Here is a 17,037-nt window from a genome sequence, read left to right as displayed (position 1 = left end):
TACTGAGTTGTTTATATCTAATGGACACTGGGATTTGTACGAAAGCTTCCTGATTTACACCAGCTCCTAGGAAGCTTTGCCAGAATTTTATATATTTTATCTGAATACCCTTGGACTTCACGGTCTGTTAAACTCCTAGAATCTGGAAAACTCTCTTTCTCCCTCGAGATCTGACAAAACTGTGTTGAACTTCCCAACTTCATGACCAGTAAGTCCCCAAACTCAACCCTTGACATGTGATCATTTCTTGGGATGGGGCTCATTGACCTCTCTTGTTAATACAATACAAGTCCTTTTGATTTGCGTACCATCAACACCACCAAAATGACTTACTTCAAGCCCTCCTGAGGCTTGAAATCAGACATACAGATATTCGTGGTCTTTTTTTTTTCTCCTGTTGCTGGGGAGGGAGGCGTCTGTATATGGACTGAGTGCACATAGGTCTCAGCCTTTCCTAGGTTTCTCCTCTTCCTCTCCTCTCTTCTAATCTCTCTTCCACTTCTCTGCCATCCTAGTTGGCCCTGCAGGACCAAACTCTCCCCCAGATCACTTGAGCACCTACCAGCAGCCAAATCCTCAAGGACTCTCTCCTTACCCCAAGGGCATCTTTAAAGTATTTCTTCCAGCAAAGGCATTTCTCTTCCCCAAGAAGATTCTGGTGCCATTTGTGAAGGTAACATAATTTCCCTCACCTCATTACAAATGCATATGAGTATTGATATCATACCTCATTTCCCTTTGCCCTTCCTTCACCATTCTCCCTTATAAGTTATAGTTATCCATCTTTTCTGCTGCCTTAAATGCTACCTGAAACAAGGCAAGGCTTAAACCAACAAATAAATATTATCTCACTGAATCCCGTCAACAAATCTGGATGATTGGTACTATTGTTTTTTTCTTTTTTGAATGAGAAAAATGATGCTCATAAAAGTCAGATCATTTTCTCAAAATGAGTCAGTCACCATCGGAGGTGAATCTGAACTCAGTTCAATATGGTTTTAAAGAATGGGTTCCTTCTCTTGCATAGTACTACCTGCTAAGAGAGTGGGTACGAGACCCCTCGAATGCTTTGCCAAAATGCACATGTCATCTCCTCTTCCCACCCATCCCTCCACCCCCAGATTCTGATAGTCCTTGTTACTAGGATGATAAGATGAGGGCTGAATGTTGTTTTGCACAAACTCTTCCAGGAATTTCTGATATTTGATAAATTATCTTCCCCAATGACACCTTTTCTAACCCTCACCATTTCCACCAGAGAACCACAGCTCTAGAAACTTAAAATGTTAAAGTTGCAGTTAATTTTTCAACGTATGCTCCGCTCAAAAAATTATAAATATATAAAATTGTCCCTGATGTTCTTTCATGATAAAGCAAAACTTTATTCTACTATGCAAAGGAATTTCAAGTTTTCAATTATCATCTTAGCTAAGAGATATGATTGACACTTTAAATGGAACATGAAAAATACTGCATTTTCACTGCAAAGGTTCAACTGAGAAATTACTTTTCATATAAAATTTTAACATTTTCAACATTTCAAATATCAAACTTTGTCTTGAGATGTCATTTAATGTCTTTTGAAAACAACTAAAAATCAAAGCAATAGCAAAATGAAAAACTAAAGAAGAATTATGCAAAAAGTCTAAGAAGATACTGATTACTTCAGAATCAAAAGAACCTGTCAGATCCTGTAGATTGAGCGCCTACTTCTCGAGAAGAACTGGGCTAAGCATTTTACATACAATATCTCATTTAATCCTTAAGCAGTATGATGCAGGATCATTAGCTATATTTTCTAGATGAAGGAAAAAAGAGATGTAAGTAAGTTACCCAGTTGCCCAAGGTCATATACAGCTCAGAAGTGAAAGAGCAAGGAAGAGCATTGTTGTCTAACTCCAAATCCCAGGCACTACTGCTTCTCAGTATTTAATAGTGCTGACTACGTATGATGTGCCCAAGTTTGTGAAAAGGACCAGAGGTATATAAGACATGGATGTTTTTATTTATCCTTGAAACACGCATTGATTATGGAACCTCACCAGTCAGCAGATAATCAAACACTAAATTGTGCAGTCTTTCTTTTTAATGGGACTTCAGAGAAGTGAGCTGAGTTCAAAGAAGGTTCCCTGGAAGAGATGAAATGCTGGAGACAGGAGGGAACTTGAAGAATGAGTAGAGTTGAGTTAGAGCAGAGGGCAGGGCAGCCCATGTAAGGAGATGGATGCATTTGAGAACAGCGAGAAGACTGACATGATTAAAGAAGAGGAATATAGTTTGGGGATTATGAGAATGAGATCATGAGAATTAAAGACAGATAGGGTGAGACACAATTACAAAAACCTTTGAAGGTCAATTACAGAAAATCCATGTGTTCAATCATTCACTCACTCCATAAAGATCTATGGATGCCTAGTACATGGGCCAGGGAGAATAAAACAGAATAAGACAGAAAGCCCTGGAGAATTCTGTTCACAATCTTGTAGCAATCACTGTCAGGGCCCTATCCATATCCCCTTAGCAATAACATGCCAGTGGAATCCTAGTCTAAGCATGTGCAATACTCTGCCTAAGGCTTTGCCTGCATGCAGGTCAGGCTGGAATACTGGGAATTCACCCTTAGGAGTAGCCATCAGCCAATGAGGAATGGGAATTGGAAGATAAATGCTGCAGTGTCCTCATCTCTTGGGTAGGACAACTCTGAAGCAAGTTCTACATCATCTTCTAGAAGTCCCCAGCAGGACTGAGACCCAGGTGCCTACTTCAGTTTCTTGATAATTCACGTACCCTGTATGCACTTTCTCTCCTTTCCTATCTCATTTTCCCGCTCCCCCCTCCCCCGCAATGTTTCCTGGAATAACCTCCCGAATAAACCATTTCACTCAGGTCCTTCTCTCAGGGCCTGCTTCTGAGGGACCCCAACCTGACAGGATGCGCAACTTCTCCAGTAACAAGTAACCACACTGGAGCATCTGTACACCAGGTCCATTCCAAGCACTTTACATATGTTACAACATTCCATCCTTACAACAGCCTACGAGGTGAAAACTATTATAAACTCCATTTTACAGATGAGGAAACCGAGGCACAGGGAGGTTAAACAACGTGCCAGGGTCACACAGCTAAAAAGCTTGGGTTCAGATTTGAACCAGACACTCTGGATCCAGAGTCAGTGCTCTTCGTCACTAAGTTAGCCGTCTCTCTGCAGGTGGAGGGAAATTACTGTATGTGACACAAACTGTGCTGCAGGAAGTACAGGACCTCTAGGAGAACGGAAGAAAGGCTTACCCCACCTGGAGGTCAGGGAAGGCCAAGCAAACCAAGTCCCGATGGAGCAGGAGTTCGTCATGGCAAAAGTCAAGAAGGCGGCAGTGCATTGCAGTACAAGGCCCATCATGAGGAGGGCAGTGCCTTCGGATACCACGGAGCTCCATCAAGGGTGCTAGAGCAAGGTGTGGAGGGGGTCAAGGTGGGGGCTGGTGACTAGCTGGGCTCCTTATTTCTTTAAAACCAATAACCAGTTCATTCACTTTTATGTACAGGAATCTTTCTTTCCTTGAAGATGTCTATGTTTTCTCTTTCTGGCAAGACAACATTGGGTAAATTCATCTGAAGCCAGTCCATATCTTTATTTATAACAGCCCTTCTTCCAAAGTGCAGCATTTAAATAAAGCTGCTCCCCAACACCTGTCATATCTATTTTATATATTAAGTCACTGCCTGAGCTTTTGCTTGAAGAAAGGGTTCTGTGACTTAAAAATACATTTGTAACTTCTATACTAAACATGGATATATACATATGTGTGTGTGTGTATATATATATATATTTTTTTAACTATAAGATTTCATTTATGTGATATTTGGTAAAAAACAAAACTATAGAGACAGAAATCAGATTAGTGGTTATTGGGGGCTGGAACTGGGAGAGGGGCATAAAAGAAACTGGGATAATTATTGCATGACTTTGTATATTTGCCAAAACAAGCAACTTATGGGTGTAAAAATAATCCATGGGAAGTATGTCTGATAAAACGCATTTTCTGATTTAAAAAAATAAAAGTAAACAACTGAACATGGAGAGTTAGGTCATATTCAAGTAAGATGTTCAAGGATTGAAACTATTGCCTAAATTCTGTGTGCTTAGCACAGTGTTCTTAATAAATGCCTCATAATTTGAGAAGAAAAGTCTTAAAGATGGATATATTTAAGGGTATATACAAGGATATGTATAGTGGAATAAGAAGGGAAGAAACATTAATACTAACAGAAGCTGATGCATATGCATTAGACAAGAAAGGCAGAGGCCAGGTGAGCAGAGCCTATGCTCTGTGGTGTACAACACAGAGCCAATACACTCTCTAGGCAAAAGAAGAGATATGAAGGGGACAACTTTTTTAGAGCCTAGCTTGATAGCATAAGATGTATGAAAAGAGGAGATAAGAGTCATACATGGAGGCTGGGCCATGTCTGAGAACTGTATCATATATTGTCAAAAAATAATTAAAATGTAATATAAATGTTATAAATGAAGAAAAGGACATATGTTATAAATAAAGATATGGACTGGCTGCAGATGAACTTACCCAATATTGTCTTGCCAGAAAGAGAAAACATAGACATCTTCAAGGAAAGAAAGATTCCTGTACATAAAAGTGAATGAACTGGTTATTGGTTCTAAAGAAATAAGGAGTATCTTAGATACAGAGGTGATTTGGAACAATAGCATTTGGATTTTGTAGGTAAACATAATTCAGCGGATGGGTGCCTCTGCAAACTCGGTTAAACTGTCCTGAGTATCAGAAACCAAGATGTGTGGGAATTATGTATATTCAAGATGAAAAATTTTATGGAAATTTCTAGAAGTTTTCTAAGGGTTGGTGATTCTTGTTGAGGTTAAAGAGACGAGGAGAAATGCATTATTCCCAGTAATTCAAGCTCAACCCAAGGTGTTGTCTCTGGTACATGCCGTAAGGTTCCAAGAATATGATACAAAAGAAGCAGTTTAGTCTTCCAAACGATCTAGAGCCTAGGTTGGAAGGGGCCTGCCACTAGATATCTAGATTACCCTTGGCAACCTGGTTAACCTTTCACAGCCTACTCTCCTAATCTGCACGATAACAACAGCCAGCATTTATTGGTTGCTTAACTGAGTGACAGGTGTTCTCACTTAATCTTCAGGCCACCCAAAGAAGTGAGCACTATTGATTACCCCTATTTCACTAGTGGGAAAACTGAAACACAAAGAGAGGTTAGATAATTTACCCAAGGTTACACACCTTAAGAAGTAGATAACACACCCTTGTCCTGGATTTTGGGGAGGATTAAATGAGATAACGTATATAGAAAGTTTAGCATTAATAACTTGGTATTAATAATTGGCATTAATAACCTCTCAAATGTGATATATATTATTATTATCTTTATTATTTTAATAGCATAAGTTCTTTGTTTCATCTCAAAACATGGCACGGTAACATGTGAATAATGCAAAAGGTTATTGAAGTAAATAATACCCAACTATACAATTTTTTGTTACTCAGTCTTTTCTTTGCACATACTCATTAACTGAGAAAAAATTTATAGAGTACCTGTGGGTGTAGCAATGTGCCGGAGCTGAGGATAGAAAGTAGAACAAAGTGGTCTAGGTGGCTACTCTCATGAAGAGAATGGAATGTCATTTGTTACTGTGAAGTCTCACAGGTTAGCTTGGTCACAGGAAGTTCCTGGAAGCAACATGTGCAGGAAGGCCGAACGTGGCCAATCTTTAAAATAGTGACAACTTGATCCACCAGAACATTTCACTTCTCTCAGAAATCAAACTTGCCTGGATTACTTTCTAGAAAATGGGATTTTTCCACAAATATTTTCTTCTTTTAGAACTCAAACTGCCAAGACTCCAATGCCATAATACTTTATGACTTACAAGAGGTCTCTTCCACTACTCTCAGTAATCCTGGGGTCTTATCAATTTTCCCATTATCAACTTGCTAAAATTTCTTCTCTAAGACACCAAGGGCCTCTCCATAATGTTGCCAATTATTTATTGTAAATGTACTAAGCAAACACACATACACAAAGCAACCCAACAACTACGGATCTGATATTGAGAACCTCACCCCATGTTACTTCCTTAGACTAGATAGATGCAAGCTGGATGAACAAGGATAAGCTTCAGACTTTTGACCCAGAGAAGAGTTGGGAAGATATAAGGGACACATAAATGGTACGTGAGATACATTTTCTCAATTACTGGTGATATCAGCATTAATGAGCATAAAATTGCCATCTTACCCATGAACAAGGCTGCTATTTAAAGTTGTGTGGAGGACTTCCCTGGTGGCGCAGTGGTGGAGAGTCCGCCTGCCAACGCAGGGGACACGGGTTCATGCCCCGGTCTGGGAAGATCCCACATGCCGCAGAGTGGCTGGGCCTGTGAGCCATGGCCGCTTGGCCTGTGCGTCCGGAGCCTGTGCTCCGCAGGAGAGGGAGAGGTCACAACAGTGAGAGGCCCGCATACCACAAAAAAAATAATAATGATAAATAAATAAATAAATAAAAATAAAGTTGTGTGTAGCAAAGCACCGAGCTGATCTCCCTGTGTGAAGCAATTATACTCCAATAAAGATGTATTAAAAATAATTTAATTAATTAAAAAATAATTTAATTAATTAAAAAATAAAGTTGTATGTAGAAGGAATTAAGCTAAATACCTAAGGCTGAGAGGCTGAGTTGTCTACAGGAAGGGCCAAATATTTCAGAAAAGCATCGGAGTTCAGCCCTGGAGTAGCTTGTGGATCAATGTATTATTTCTCAGCATTCCCTTTAACTGAAGGACAGTTATGCCTAAACAAGCCAGAAATGAGTAAACTGATAAGGTAATCTTTAGAACTGTAGGTATTTTTATAGCACCACAGTGATCATTTAGTTGCACCTCCTCATCTTCAGATTTAAGAAGAAAAACATGAGGACTAAAAAGGAGGGCAGAATGAAGTTTCCTTATAAGCGACGAGGACTGCTCAGGACCTTATTTAGAGCTTTGGAGCTGAAGCAGAATTCCCAGACAGAAAGCCCTGTACAAAGTAATCGTGAGCACTGGACGCCAAGGATATTAAAGAGGAAGCTCTGCTGACCTGGGAGAACGTTCTAGGGATTAGAAGAGATAAAAAGAATTCGTAATATCTCCCAAACTCATGGTACACGATAGAGTTTATAATTATGGCCTAAAAAAATTATAAGGCTATTTAAAATGTTCCCTTAATTTACACCTTATGTTTGTCATTTTTCCCCCTGAGGTATCATGGAAACATAAAAGAGAATTTAAATTTATAAATATTTAAACTAGGTTATACCAGTTCTGGTTAAAGTCATATGACGTTTTGTTGCTTTCAGTAAGTTTCTCAGAGACTGGTGACACTTTCAAGTCAACTTCAGAAGGATTCTGAAGAAGTCTTTGTAAAAGCAGGTTACATATATATGGATTTGTGACATTACAACATAAACCACTGAAAGGTAGGCGCCCATTAAAAAGTGAGCAAAGTTGAAACATTTTGCCTTCTCTTCTCACTGTGATTTTTATGCATTTGAAGGTAAAACTCAAGGCAAAAATCTTAGAACTTCTGTTCGTCACCCCAGAGTTATTTCCCTGCAGCTTAGGAAATCTCACATTTCCCAAATCAGGTCATGAGACTGGAACCACAGTCTAATTAACATGTTCATAAAACAACTTCCACACTACCAAGGAGAAGACAACAACGATGAAATCAATTATGCATTCTTTGGAAACCCTAAAACACAATCAACAGGAGAAACTGTAATTACAAAACAGTTCCTAATTTAGTAGTTAAGGATTGTTTCATTTCTGTCACATGGCTGTCCGTTTTCTTTTTTTCTTTTTTTTTTTTGCGGTACGCGGGCCTCTCACTGTTGTGGCCTCTCCCGTTGTGGAGCACAGGCTCCGGACACACAGGCTCAGCAGCCACAGCTCACGGGCCCAGCCGCTCCGCGGCATGTGGGATCTTCCCGGACCGGGGCACGAACCCGTATCCCCTGCATCGGCAGGCGTACTCTCAACCACTGCGCCACCAGGGAAGCCCTAATCTTGATCTTGAATTCTACCTTCCAAAGAAAACAGAGGGCATGAGACCAAACTGCCTCAAGTTCCCCTGTTACCTCCCTAATCTCTACATGATCTGCCTCTGTCCTTCCACACCTCCCTCCTATCTTGGAGGAAGGCGTGTCCTTCACACGTTGTCCAGGGCCTATATCTGGGTATTTCCTTTGGGACGTGCTCCAGACCCTTAAAATTACCTGGTGTTCTTCACTAACTACTGGGTCTTCCTCCCCTTTTTCCCTCCTCTCTCCTCTGCTCTCCTCTTTCTGTTCTTCTTGTCCAAAATTTTGAAAGGAGTGTACACTACTTTTCTGTGCTTTTATAACCCCCGAAGTATAACTCCCCCGCTTCAACCACTCTCCAACGTGTTGCCAATAATTACTAACTCTCAAATCCATCAGATATACTTTTAGTCCCTCATTTCTAGACTTCTTTAAGGTATTTAGACCAACCAGTTTAAAGGAAGGTGCATCTTCCTTTAAACTCCCATAACATTTTGTATATTCCTGTATTAACATGTTCCCCACTGTTCTGTAATCATTCATTTCTGTGGATGTTCTCCTCACTAGTCTGTGAGTATCTTCAGGACAGGACTGTTAGTTATCATATTTATCTGGGCATCCCCTATGCATAAATAAATCAGCATGTTCTAATCCACGTGTTCTAATCCAATTCACTAAGAATGGCATTTTCAGCAGCTCGGGTATTAGGGTATTTTGTGATTAAAATGTTTCTTTGGCTGTTTCGCATTAGCTCTGATTGTAGAAAATGTTAATATTCTTTACCTGTGCAAAAAAAAAAATTCTAAAGACCTGTAATTAGAATATTGGGAAGAAAGTAATAATGATGAAAGCAAAATCCAAAACTTGTATGATTTTTATTGGCAGCAAAGCACTCTTATCTGACTGTCACAACAGCCTTTGAGGTAGGGGTGGAACCCAGGTCAAAGGAGGGCCAGGGCTGTGCAGTGTGATCACTGCCCAAGGGCTCGGCGAGTGAGGCTGAGTTCATCTCTGCTCTGTTGGTTGAGGCTGTACACAGAGGAAGGGGTGCCTCTTGCTTTGCACAGAGGCTCTGTCCAGTCACCAAACGCCACTGTCTGCATTTTCAATTCATCTGCCTGAAGTGTATCCGTCCAAAGAAGCACCTTTCCCTAATTCACAGAAAAAAACCTCACAAGCCAGAGTGGCCCTGGGAACAGGGGTCACTTCAAATTCCCTGTAAAATTTCGAGAAAACACAAAGAGATCTGCTGACGTGGCTGAAGTACAGGTCATAGTCCTAACATGAACAGGAAGCGTTTCTCAGGGAAACCCTTTGACATTCCCTAGGCCCCCCGTGTACTTCCCCGACTTGCTAACTAACAGGGAATCTGCTTATTTTCTCTGGTCTTACTGCTAATCTATTTTCCAGAAGGTCCATAGACCGAATGCTAAGGCGTCTGCCACAGAACAATATGGTGAATCAAAAGACACTGGGCTTTAAAATGAGGCCAGACCTGGTTTCAGTGGGTCAGCTTTCCGAAGTAATAGACATGCGACCTTGAGCAAGTTTTTTTCCCTCTATGAGCATTACTTTCCTCACCTGCAAATAGGGATTCAAATAAGACTCATCTCTGAAAGTTACCATTGTCATTATAGGATGTCGTTTATGTGAAAACATGTGGCCTGGGTTCAACCAGTGTTGATCTCTTCCATGAAATACACAGTAGTTATATTTGTTACCTATATTTAAGAAATTCACCTGAAAGACTTTAGCATGTCATGTTTACCAGTCTAATAAGTGATTTTACCAATGTGCTACGAAAGTTCCTTTAATAGTCTACTCTTCAAAATGAAACAGGTAAATATCCACTGAATTGTTTTCAACAGGTAAAGAGCTCTGAGAGCTTTCACAAGGTCACATAAAGCAGTAACACCAGAATTAGAGTTAGAAACCTGGAGGGTTTTTGTTTTGTTTTGTTTCGTTTTTCTACAACCAATAGCCTAACATATAGAATCTGGATTATCCATCTTTGAAACCAAATATATATCTCCAAATTTTACACAATATAACCGTCAGTTGAAATATGTTGTCTTGGGTATGTTTATAGTCTGGTACTTCTGTAACAACTAGAAACACCATCTAATAGTCCATCAAGTGGTAAATAGTTATAGAAGTTAACTTTGGCCTGGCGACACTTTGGAGCTATTGTAAAAAATAAAATAAAAAAATAAAAAAATAGTGGGATGATTCTATAGCTAGCCAGGGTATTTGTGAGCACGAATGTCTGTGGGGGGCAACTGAAGGTGTAGGGGGAAGGGGTGAAGTGTCGCTATTTTTCAAAAAAGAAAGAAAGAAACTTCTAGCCCGAGGCAAGTGGGAAACTCGTTGTTAAGTTCCCTCCTTGGGATCTTCCTCTCAGAATTCTGAACTATCTTCCTTTTTTCCCTTACTTGCCTGTTTTTCTTGGAACCTGGATACCTCAGCATTAGTGGAAGTAACTCAGTAACAGTCAGCTAAAGTGAGTGCAGAAACAAGGTGGTGGAAAGTGAAGAATTTAATAGAAGCAAAACATCCCAAATCCACAGCTAATCATTTTCATACGATGGAGAATACTTTCTCCCTTTCTTCCTTTTGTAGGGATTCTCTGACACTTCCTTGTCTTGGGCCACCCACCTAGCCCAGTGAGGATGTAACCTACCAGCAGTTTAAAGTACACAAACTATGTTACTACAGTAGAAAGTCTGCTGCAACTGAAAGTTATATTTAATTTTCATAAGTTGTGGGCACACTGATATTACTGATAGCAACTTTCCTCCTCTGTCATACCATTCCTTAATCAAATTTTTTTTTAAATGTAAAAAATGAATTTTCATTTTCATGCTTAAATTATAAGGTATTGCTAACAGAAATTAAGGAGGCTATAGCTAGGGGCACTAAAAGACAGTAAAATAGCAAGCCAAGAGAAAAATTATACGTTTAATAGGATGAATATTTCATCTAAAAGAAAATCTTTGCTGTATTATATCTTAATCTGAACTTATACCTTAAACAGTTGCTATTGAGCCCCAGGGATCTGTGAACAAGATGAGCTTGTGTAATTATGAGCTCTACCTAAACTTTACTGGCCATAAGTGTTTACAAACAAATTGTATATGGCCATAACAGGGATTCAGAATCAAGCTGAGAGTTTGATATTTGCATACTGGAATTTCTGGGTAGTTCTGTCACTCAGAGGAAGAGATGCTACTAAAGCAAGGTCAGCCATGACCTGAAATGTCATTAGAAGACAAGCAGACACTGGCAGAATTTTAGGTTGACTAAAATGAGCAGAGCTCTGTTATCTTGCATGAGACTTAATACATTTTGTCCTTCAAAGCATACAGTCATCGAACACAACACTTCTCCCACCCACTAAAACTCTCATAAGACAAGTGAGAATATTATATGTACAGGCCAAAACATAAACTCTGGAAAATGCAATTCTGGGTTGAGTTCCTGTAGTCTTGACATATAAAGAAAAGAAAAACTTAAAAGATGAGACTCTAACAGGCTAGATAAGAAGGACTATCCTTTCATTAAGAAGCAGGCCATCTTGCCTTTCTCTGATCTCACTGGATTTGCTGTTGAAATTATATGTGTGTGTGTGTGTGCGTGTATACAATATCATTGATATATTTATATCATGCTTCATTCCATAAAGGAATTAGGTCAAAGAAAAAAAAACAAAACGGGTTGGTATGTGAGTTGAACCCTTGGTTTACAGAGGAACAACCAAACTGTGACTTGTTAGATTAAATCTTATTAGGAACCAGGAAAGGGCAAATCCAATGAAAGGATGTAGGGGTCTAGAAAAGGGAAAAAGCAGCCTCAATGTTGAGTCAAAGTGCTATAATCACCCCATTTTGCCTCTTGATGGAAGTGACCTCTCAGCATCACAAAGAGAGTTTGGTAAAAGTATTTAAACGTGTGAGCTTTAAAAAGTTAAATCCTAAGTGTCAAATAAGTGAAATAGTTAATCACCATCCACAATCACTAGTCCCAAATCTTGCTCAGGTTTCCTCAGAGGAGCCCACAGAAAGCAGCACAGGACAGTCTGCCCTAGCAGGGGCTTTTGGCTTCTATCTCCCACAGCCCTTTCCCTGAGTCCTTGGAGTCCATCATAAAAAAGGATGCCAAGGTATTTCAATAAAATGCCCTCCTAAATTTTATAAATGTCAAATTCAATTGCATGCAACATGGCCCTGGCATTTCTGGCATGAAATTACAGAGTTTTTATAAATCAGATTATACAAAGTTGTTATATATTTTAAGGCAAAAAGCTGCAAACACATGCTAGGCACACTATGTTATGTCCCTCTTATTAGATCCTTGCATAATGATTCCATGTCATGATGCTTCTAAAGAGTCCTTTTAATAGCTACGAGATGAAATTTAAATTCCTAGAAAGCTGACTTGCATTTCCCTTCTTCCAACCATGCAAGAAGACCCATTCCTGAATTGCCAGGCTACCACTATATTCTCACAAGTAGCCAGAATAAAAAATAAGGGCTATGTGGTACTTATTTACCTAGTGAGGTGAACCCTTATCTTTGTTTGGCTTGGCAGTAAAAAGGTTGAAAAGTGTAATGGAAAGAAGCCTTCGCAATAAAATCCTCCAGCAAATTTTTCTAACGTAGCTTTCAACAGGGAAAGCACATTCTTCTTATGACGCTTTTAGCTCTCAAAGGGTAGTGTTCTATTAAGACAAGTAAAAGACCACTTATTAACTGAAACTTGGAACCATTAAACGATGAATCTGTCATACTACTGCTCAATTATCAACACACTAGCCCCAGGGCTGGAGGATGAGAGATACAGTAGGAACTCCACACTTAGGCTTCTATTGGAACCATTACCTCTGACGAACTTTTTTTTTTTGCGGTACGCGGGCCTCTCACTGTGGTGGCCTCTCCCGTTGCGGAGCACAGGCTCCGGACGCGCAGGCTCAGTGGCCATGGCTCACGGGCCCAGCCGCTCTGCGGCATGTGGGATCTTCCTGGACCCGGGCACGAACCCGTGTCCCCTGCATCAGCAGGCGGACTCTCAACCACTGCGCCACCAGGGAAGCCCCTCTCTGATGAACTTTTGAAGACTCCACATGGTCTTCCTGCATCTCAACTTTCCCTCTTTCTTGCTCCTTTAAAAAGCAGAAGAAAGGGCTTCCCTGGTGGCACACTGGTTGAGAGTCCGCCTGCCGATGCAGGGGACACGGGTTCGTGCCCCGGTCTGGGAAGATCCCACATGCGAGAAGCGGCTGGGCCCGTGAGTCATGGCCACTGAGCCTGCGCGTCCAGAGCCTGTGCTCCACAACGGGAGAGGCCACAACAGTGAGAGGCCCGCGTACCGCAAACAAACAAACAAAAGCAGAAGAGAACTAAGTGTGCACTTCTGTACCCTGCCTATCCAAAGGGTTTAGAGCCTTCATAGAGATTAACTTGTGAAACCCGAAGCACACATCTCCTTTAAAATGTTTATTACTCCCTGGCATTGAGCTGTTGCCAACTTCTGATCTACCCGCTTTGTGGGGAAGAAAAAAAAAAAAAAAGACCTGCATATTAGAATGAGGAAAGAGAGACTTTGGAGATGCAAAGGAGAACAACTTGGCAAATCCTTTTTTCTTAGCAGGATCATTCATGAGCATTCAGTCCAATCCAATGGGGGACTCTTACAGTAGGACAAAGGGAAAGAAAGTTTTCTGTCAACAAACACCTAGAATCTCTTACCATGGTATTGAAAGGTGAGGTTATAAATAAAAAAGAAACAACAATTGGGGAAGTTGAGCACAACATTAATTGGGTCAACTGGAAAAAGCCACCACCTTCTTCCTTTGAGTTTAACATCTTATTAATGAATCCTTCTAAAGGGCCCAGGCAAGAATAGATACACAGAACACTCACATTCCACCGTGGATCTGTTTGGCCACAATACCAACAAATTGGCACGTCATGCAGTGAAATGTATGAAGGGTTACCTAGCTTCAGGCACAAAAGAAAACCAACAGGGCTCTCAACTTCTCTGTAAAGCTTTCAAACATATATGTTACACATCTAGAGGAGCATGAATAAGCACATTTGCATTCTTTCAAAAACTATAGAGTTGAATAGCTCATTTCTTTCTAGTCAAAAGCAGAGGTGAGGTAAATGCAACAACAACAACAAAATAAAAGGTGGTTATGATGTTAGGCATTCAAAGAGTACCTTGCATCCTTCCTATTGTAACATAAACAAATAGACCCAAACAGCAAGGCTTAGGCAGAACAAAAACTGTTGCTCTATAGCAAAGTACACTTTATAGAAACGAGGATGGTAATTTTTTTCCCTAAACAAATCTTAATAGGTACAAAATTAACCTTGAAGTAAGGCATAAGACATTGATGAAAAAAAAATTGACAAATACCTACTATGTGCCAGGGACTGTTTCCATGACCTTTTAATCTTAGGGTTTAAGACTATTTATGTGACTGTATCAGTAAGAATGACAAAGACCTCATTGCTGATGCCTGACCCTCACCATCAGGTCCAGCAAAGCGATGGCACCAAAGCTCCCCCTGAGTCGGAAACTCTGATGATGCACTTGGAAGTGGGCCACTGAGGTTTGCAGGCATGTCACCCAGACTCCCTGCCAAGCACAATAGACACTGGGGACAGTGGCTCTGGGCAGCAGAGAAGGAAGATACGCCACAGTGTCGATTCTGGATGTATCTGATATTGATAGAAAATGAGTACCTGCCCAGTGACCGAAGAGGTCACTCACCCTTCTCTGTAACTGATTTTCAGCTAACAAGCTAAAATGTCTGTAATCAGTAGGGGATTTTGGTGGAGCCTCAAGATATCAGGACACTTTCATTTGAGACACTGCCATAAAAGCAACTAGAAAACCCTCAGAAACCTGTATTTGAAGTGTATCACTAATCCTAAGACAAGCCAAAAAATATACCTGAGAAATATACTTTCAAAATGAGATACAATGCAGTATCCAAACCAAACCATGTTCATAGCCACAAAACCTTAAACTGTGCCTTTATCATGCATTCACAAAGTTTCTGCTATGAGAAATTGAATCCAGTCAACCCTAAAGGTGTGGTGAAACAGGCAATTTTTAAATAGTGAGCTTTGCCCTTACACCACCCTCAGCAACTAGTTCCTATAAATGTCTAGTCATAAACTCTAACAAGAAATGGTACATGATGTCACATGCCCAGGGACCTTAATTCATTACACTTAACCTTAATACATGACCAAATATGAATGCACTAAGCATGTTCTATGAGAGTCTGAGCACCTCATGATTCATCTGTTAGAATTCTATGAAATTGGTTCATTCTGGTAGAAATATTTCTTGAATAGTTAAAATATTCCTTTAGTGTGAGGCACCAACACATCTTAATGTCATTTTAAAACTGAGTCAACATTCTAACTTGACTCCCTCTAATCAACTCTAAGTTGATTCCCTTAACCTTCTTTTGGAAATTTACAAAGATCTAAGGCCAAGCAAACTGGCATGAGATGTCAGAAATGCATATGTGTCCTTCCCCAGGGAATTTTCAAATAAAAGAAGGCAAAAGAGCAGAAGTCAAATCCCAAACCTCCCTTTTTCTTTCACTTATTAAATAGTTGCCATTCTCAAAGTTGCTGTGGATGCTTTTTTTGTTCGTTTTTGTCTCTCGATGAAATCAGTTAGCAATTGTCAATGCCCTCATACCTGACTTCTTATTTGGGATGCTTTTATATTAACAAGAAATTTGTTTTTGCATAACCATTACTTTCTCAGACAGCACTTGGTTTTAAACATGTTTTACTTTTCATCCTCACTTGAGACCAATATTCTTTTTCAAGACTAACCCACCTCTGGCACCTGTCATGGAATTTTATAATTCTGAGTATTACCAGGATATCGATTACTCACCATATCCAGGAATGCCTTCTAAAGGGGAAATTATTCACATGCATCATGTTGGCAGATCTTCTGTCATTAATATTTTCCTTGTCTCGTATGTTACATGTAGTGATTTTCAACGATGAATTCCAACTCTCCTGTTTGAGCAGCTATCATGGGCAATTATTGCAACAAGTACTGAATTCCCAAAAATCACCCCCCCTTCCGAAAAACAAAGAGCAACAACAAAAGCCCTTCCAGGGTTTGAAGAAAGAAACATCACAGAGTACTGTAGGTATCGGTCCACCCATTTAGGTCCCACTAGTTAGTCAACACACTAAAATAACCAGTTCATTCGCTAATCCTAAATGGTGGCAAATATTGTCCCAGTAAAATCCAACTGCCTAGAGTGGAAATTAATGCATCCTTGCAGGAAGGACTCTGGAATGTGGGAAAAAAGGAGTCAAAAGACAGTTTCTTGTTATCCTTGTTAAAGAAGTGTTAGAAGGGAAATGGGAAACTTCAGGTTGCTTTGCCATGCTGTCCTTTAGAAATGAATACTGCTTTTTCTTCTTTCTTAGGCACATATTCATGTGTGGTCACTTTAACGCAGTGCTGCCTCCTGAGACGTGTCGGACAAAGACCTGGGCAGAGGGGTTAGCAACCACGTATAACCAAAAGCCAACTTCTCTCCCCAATCTCAGAATTGCTGGTTTTCAACTGCAAAAGTAGGAAGGCAAGGAGCAATTTCTGCTTTGCAGGACAGGATCATCATGAGCTCCCATCATGACTTCAGAAGGTGCTGTCAGGAGGAAATTCATTTCTGCTGCCTAACCCCTTAATAAGGCTGTCTGCTCTCTTTCAGTCAAATGACTAAGCTATTGATCCTTTCCCTGAAGAAACCCCTCTAATTTGTTGTTATCAAACCCATGTGCGGGCTTTTCATATTTTGCCTGGGAAAGAAAATGAATTTTCACAGCTGCAAGTCAGACGTTGTCTAAGAATTTCTTCCCCCGCTGTCTTTTTCTT

At 40.2% G+C, this 17,037-nt stretch overlaps 1 protein-coding gene across 4 annotated transcripts in view; it reads right to left on the bottom strand.

Annotated features, from left to right (window-relative positions):
* The window catches only part of PDE4D (phosphodiesterase 4D), a gene marked incomplete at both ends in the record, with an annotated part of 1,136,097 nt that overhangs the window by 552,076 nt on the left and 566,984 nt on the right, over positions 1–17,037 (bottom strand). Inside the window, one exon of one of the 4 annotated variants that reach the window (XM_079704001.1) lies at positions 16,039–16,169. The exons of the other annotated variants lie outside the window; for them this stretch is intronic. Within the exon in view, the coding sequence (XP_079560127.1) occupies positions 16,039–16,085 (47 nt within the window). Of the gene's footprint in view, positions 1–16,038; positions 16,170–17,037 lie in introns of those variants that run through there. 4 annotated transcript variants of the gene reach the window in all.

This window comes from Hyperoodon ampullatus (genome assembly GCF_949752795.1).
Source record: "Hyperoodon ampullatus genome assembly, chromosome: 4".
Lineage (NCBI taxonomy): Eukaryota > Metazoa > Chordata > Mammalia > Artiodactyla > Ziphiidae > Hyperoodon > Hyperoodon ampullatus.
This window is presented reverse-complemented; position numbering and strand designations above follow the sequence as displayed.